The 6,000-nt window shown below is 45.5% G+C and overlaps 1 protein-coding gene across 9 annotated transcripts in view; it reads right to left on the bottom strand.

Moving 5' to 3' along the window:
• The window catches only part of LOC127001699 (galactoside alpha-(1,2)-fucosyltransferase 1-like), a 46,207-nt gene that overhangs the window by 11,376 nt on the left and 28,831 nt on the right, over positions 1-6,000 (bottom strand). For all 9 annotated transcript variants that reach the window (XM_050866742.1, XM_050866746.1, XM_050866741.1 and 6 more), the window contains one exon: positions 1,501-1,604. In XM_050866742.1, the coding sequence (XP_050722699.1) occupies positions 1,501-1,604 (104 nt within the window). The remainder of the gene's footprint in view (positions 1-1,500; positions 1,605-6,000) is intronic.

The following is a 6,000-nucleotide window of genomic DNA, read 5'->3' as shown; positions in this document are numbered from 1 at the left end:
CGCACTCACGACTGCCGCGGCCCCTGGCACGTGCCAGCGCCTTTAATACACGCAGTCGTTCTACTCTCACCGACTGCCGAGGCCCCTGGCACGCTGGCAGCTAGCGCCTTCACACGCAGCTCCCTCGACGCACTCTCTGACTGCCGTGGCCCCCGGCGCGTTTACGCCAGTGCCTTTCGCCCATCTCCACGCCGCTTGACTTCACCATACCCGACGACGACATTCAACACTTCCTCTATAACAGCGGTGTCCTTCAGAGCACCACTCTTCTGCTCAGGACCCGTCTACGTGGTTCGCGATTTTGGAGTGCGGATTCAAGCCTTCCAGGATCTATTAAACAGCCAACTACTCATTTCACTTCAGCTCGACTTACCGTAGCTGTCCTCACTACGCTATTCATCTCAGCTCGACTCACCGTAGCTGTCCCCTACGCGCAACTCACTTCAGCTCGACTCACTGCAGCTGCACACAACCCTCAACTCACTTCAGCTCGACTTACGGTAGCTGTTGTCACCGCACTACTCACTCCAGCTCGACTTACCGAAGCTGTTGTCACTGCACTACTCACTCCAGCTCGACTCACCGTAGCTGTCCTCTACTCAGCGCAACTTACCGCGCACCTCAACGCAACTCTACTTAGCGCAACTTACCGCGCACCTCAACGCAACTCTACTCAGCGCAACTTACCGCGCATCTCAACGCAACATCGTCTGTGCCACAGCGCCCCCGCTGTAAGGAAGATTTCGTTCCTCCGTCCTTGTCTCTGGGAGTAATCTGTAGCAGTCACCGCTCAAATTGCGTGCTTCTCCTCAGTGACAAAGGACATGTAGCGCTGTAAGCGCAGACTCATTAAGTCGTTTATTGCAAACTCATTAAGTGTATTTCCTTTGTCTCTCTGTCTTGTCGCGTCTTCAATGTTTAACTTTTCTTGTTTTCGTTTTTCTTTGACTGTCCGTCCATGTCCTCTTGTTGTCCACATTTACACATTGTTCCATATATATACTAACACTTAAATGTCAACCTACACAAACAACATTCACACAAACGCATACACAAACAAACACCTATTTTATGTGTTGTGCTTGTCTTAATGACCTGTGTATGTTTGCCCAAATAAAGTAACCCTGGTGGATATGACTTTCTCTATCCGTGAACCTATTAGCACTTAGAACACTCGGCACTCGCTACTACCAACAAACCCACTACCCTGGACACAGGGCAAGAGTGACCACCGGGTTATCAGGATCAACTTCCCCAGGTGCCCCCAGGCACTCCTTTATTGACCAACCAGAAAGGGAGGATGAATTGTTGGGTGAGTTGGGCACCAATTGCCATGGGTCGTGATCTATCATTGGGCCGAAATTCGTAGTTAGTCATGCTAACCACTACACGACGGAGAAACCTCAACAACCTTAGATTCGTAGTTGGCACCATCTGATAAACTTCCCCAATGCAACTGTCATGAACGCCTCAGCTCAATCGTCCGCAGGTGGTACTGACCCTGACGCCGTAAAAGTGTCGCAGTAGGTAGACGCTGGCGTACTGGCACAACTTGTTCCCCAGACGCCCGTCGTGGTTCATCAGCACGTAGGGTCGATCACAATCTGCAACACAGTTTTGCGCATTATTACATCCTTTGCTTTACACAGGTCATTGAAGCCAGTGTGTGTGTGTGTGTGTGTGTGTGTGTGTGTGTGTGTGTGTTCATTTTAAGGATTGCAATCTCGCGAAACGTGACTTCAGATTCTGGTGATGTTCCTGTTACAACTCACTTGGCTGCCGCAATCCACTCTGCTCTGTCGCGTTACTATCTTTCATCATCTGCTCCTTCCGTTTGATGGTTGTCGTAGGTTTTAGAATAAAATCTTTTAAACGAAATATTGTCTCGTCCTTGCCGATTTGAACAGCCTGGTGTAATACAGTATGGCACCAGAGTCTAATTAGCACTTTTCGTTATGCGCACACACACACAAGAGTTGCTCACAAATCTAATTCCTTGAAGGTAATGTAAAATTTTGTAAAAAGCCACAACAGTTAGACGAGGATGCAGGCTTCCCTACACCGACAGAGCGAAAGTGACGTCCAAACTATGTTTATTTGTTTGCATTTTGTTTTGTTTGGACGCTGCAGTGACGTCACGAGCGAGCCGTCTTAGGTTGATCTTGGATTCGTATCTGATCATTCTGTGGTAGCTCTCCACCAAAATTAACTTACGTGAGGACTTGTGATTTTCATTATGGCTGGGTTCACACGAGACACTTTTAGTGGTCATTGGCCGCCACAAAAAGTGGCCACCACAAAAAAATGGTCGCCACGAAAAATGATGAGTAGGTGCACCATGCACACGAGCCACTCGGTGGCAGCCACTAATGAGGTCAGCACGTGGGGTTATGGATCTCGTAGAGGCAGCAGCTGTCTGTGCTTTCTTGGCAAAAAGCGCTGAAGAAAGTACTGCCATGGGTTCACCCCATAATTAGCAACAGACTACTGCGTGTAGCATTCCACATATTATTTACAGAGCTAAAAGAACACGATAATTTTTTTAATACTTCAGAAGGTCACAGGATAGGTTTAATCATCTTATGACAATAATTGGTCCACGTATAACACGGCAGGACATCAACATGAGGAATTGTGTCCCAGTAGAAGAGAGACTTGCGGTAATTTTAATATAAGACTGAACATGAAGAATATTAAGTCACATTAGATGTAATTTATTGACATAATTCAGCAGTCTTTGCAGTTACATAACAACTTCCGGGTAAATAAAACTACCACATTCAGTAATTAATCCATACCAGAATCAATTAATATGCAAAACTGTGAAACGAAATGAAACATTAGTTATGAAGGCATATGAGCTTATCCATTATATCCTGAACACAAGTTATGCGTGAAGGTCATACTTATACATCATTATGACAGTTAAAATTCAGGTGTTCAAGTGTCAAGACAGAGGGAAAGCGGCGGGTGGCAGGGTGGTGGCCACCGATAGTGGCTCTTGTGCACGCTGCCATTTGAAACAACGGTATCTATCGCTGGCCACAGTGGCGTGGTCGGAAAAATGGCTCCGTCCGCCACAACTCGCCACTGTTTTGTGGTGACCACAAAAAAGTGGCCCGTGTGCATGCACCCATAGAGATGTGTGTGTTCTATTTTGACCATTATTTTGTGGCGGCCACTGACCACTGAAAAGTGGCTCGTGTGAATCCAGCCTATGTCTCGTAGGATGCACTGTATCTTGTGTTTTACTCCAGGAGATTTCCACGTTCATTATTAGCACATTTTGTCAAGTAACGTACTCATACTCTCCAGGGAATGACATCAGCAAAGTCTACCAGGGTTTGTTCCCTTTCGTTTCGTGAATCTATGCCCTGATTCCTAACCACGGTTTCACCCTACACTAACATGAAGACAGAGGTCGTCATAAATTTCTCCGTGCATGGCCAGGAATCGAATCAGCGACCAGCGGATTGGGACGTTACCACTAGAGTTGTGCCGATACCATGATGTTGGCCGATACCGATATTCACTTTTCAGCCGATACCGATACTCTGATACAAACAAATGGCCGATATTTTACCGATACCGCTACCGATACTTATATATTTTGATTACATACCTAAGATTATAAAAGTATAGAATTACTTGTTATATAAGATTAGAAATATGGGAATTTGGGAATAACTATAATTAGATTATCTTGGAAGTTTATAGTAAAAAAATCGAAGAAGAGGAAAGTCATGGAGTCGAAATTGACATAATATATAGCTATAGTTGTGTGAACCTTTATCCAGTATTCACCTGTTTGTTGCAGAGCAGCAATCCTAGAGGGCAATTTCTCATGCAATGAAGAGCTGAGGTGAGTATCCATGATATTAGACTGTTCTCAAGTACCAATTATGACCATGGACAGGGGAATTGATTAATATATATATTTTTTACAACGAAGGAGACGGGTCAAGGGCAACAAAAGGAGTGTAGAAGAAAAAGCCCGCTACTCACCGCTTCCACAACAGATAAAAGTAAAGAGTGGCCGAAAGAGACGTCAATTTCGGGTGAAGAGGTGTCTTGATACATTCTTCTAGAAAGAGGTTCAAGTCATAGGCAGGAGGTAATGCAGACAAAGGAAGGCTGTTTCAGAGTTTACCAGTGTCAGGGATGAAAGAGTGAAGATGCTGGTTAACTCTTGCATAAGGGGTTTGGGCAATACAGGGATGAGCTAGAGTAGAAAGTCGAGTGCAGCAGGGCCGCGGGAGGGGAGGAGGCATGCAGTTAGCAAGTTCAGAAGAGCAGTCAGCATGAAAATAACTATAGAAGAATGAGAGGCAACATCGCGACGGAATTAAGGAGGTAGAAGACTATCAGTAAGAGGAGGAGAGCTGATGAGACGAAAAGCCTTAGAGTCCACTCTGTCCAGGAAAGCTGTGTGAGTGGAGGCCCCCCACACGTGAGATGCATACTCCATACAAGGGCGGACAAGGCCCCTGTATATGGAAAGCATCTGCGCGGGGGAGAAGAACTGGCGGAGACGATACAAAACATCCAACCTTGAGGAAGTTGATTTAGTAAGAGAGGAGATATGGAGTTTCCAGTTGAGATTTTGAGTTAAGGATGGACCAAGGATGTTTAGTGTTGAAGAAGGTGACAGCTGAGTGTTGTCGAAGAATAGGGGCTAGGAGTTTGGAAGAATATGTCGAGTTGATAGGTGAAGAAATTAAGTTTTTGAGGCGTTGAAAGACACCATGTTTTTCTTGCCCCAATCAGAAATTATAGTAAGGTCTGAGGTTAAGCGTTCTGCAGCCTCCAGGCAGGAATCATATAGTTCCTGTTGAGTTGGCCTTCTATCAAAAGAAGTTGAGTAATGCAGAGTAGAGTCATCGGCGTAAGAATGGATAGGACAGTTCGTTTTGGAAAGAAGAACATCAATGAACAACAGAAAGAGAGTGGGAGATAGGACAGAGCCCTGAGGAACACCACTGTTGATAGGTTTAGGGCAGCGGTCCCCAAAGTGTGGTGCGCGCACCCCTAGGGGTGCGTAAGGAGAAAATATAATGTACTGGCGGATTTTATGTCTCATTAAATTTTCATACACATTAACTGCCATTGTTTTAAAACTAACGTATGCTGTACGCTTCAGTGGAGTTGTCTGTTCTTTGTTTGAAACTTACCCAGACTCGGAGCACAGTCATCCACCCCCTAGGTACACTTTCGTTCAATTTTGTTAGCCATCGCTCAGAGCCTCATACTTTGCGTGCACAAAATTCGTAAAAAATGGACAATATTTCAGGAAATCGACGGGAGCTTAGTGCTGCTGGAACCTTAGCGGGGGTTCGTGGACTCGGTCACAGCCTGGGAGATGGTGCGTGGCCTGAAAAGTTTGGGAACCGCTGGTTTAGTGGAAGAACAGTGACCGTCTATTACAGCAGTGGTAGATCGGTCAGAGAGGAAACTGGAGATAAAAGGACAGAGAGAAGGATAGAAACCGTAGGAGGGTAGTTTAGAAAGCAAAGATTTGTGCCAGACCCTATCATAAGCTTTTGATGTCTAAAGGCGGTGTCACACAGGGCAAATTTCTCCCAACATGTTGCTCGTTTTTGTTGGCAGTTGGGCAAAATGAACAACCACCAAGATTTGGCGGATCGGGAAGGATGGACAACGGTTGGTTGGTTGGTTGGTTGGTTGGTTGGGAAAAATCGGGGTCAAATGACATTCGTTCTATAAGCTGTAAATGTAAATTGAAAATCAATCATCGTACATATTTACTCAAATTGTCAACTGTAAAACTCCAAAAACCGACGTACAAGTGCAAGTATGTGTTTGTGATTTATTTGTCCACTGTGTAAAGTTATAACACTCATCTGACTGTGATGGTATGCTGGGCGGAGTCTGTGCCTGGCGCGAGGTAAACAAACTGTTCTGGCGCTTCTGCAGTCATAGCACATGCTTCATTATGTGCAATGCAGCAGCACAATCTTCTAAAACCTCACTATCCTTCCG

The sequence above is a fragment of the Eriocheir sinensis genome, chromosome 21 (genome assembly GCF_024679095.1).
Source record: "Eriocheir sinensis breed Jianghai 21 chromosome 21, ASM2467909v1, whole genome shotgun sequence".
NCBI classification, from domain to species: domain Eukaryota; kingdom Metazoa; phylum Arthropoda; class Malacostraca; order Decapoda; family Varunidae; genus Eriocheir; species Eriocheir sinensis.
This window is presented reverse-complemented; position numbering and strand designations above follow the sequence as displayed.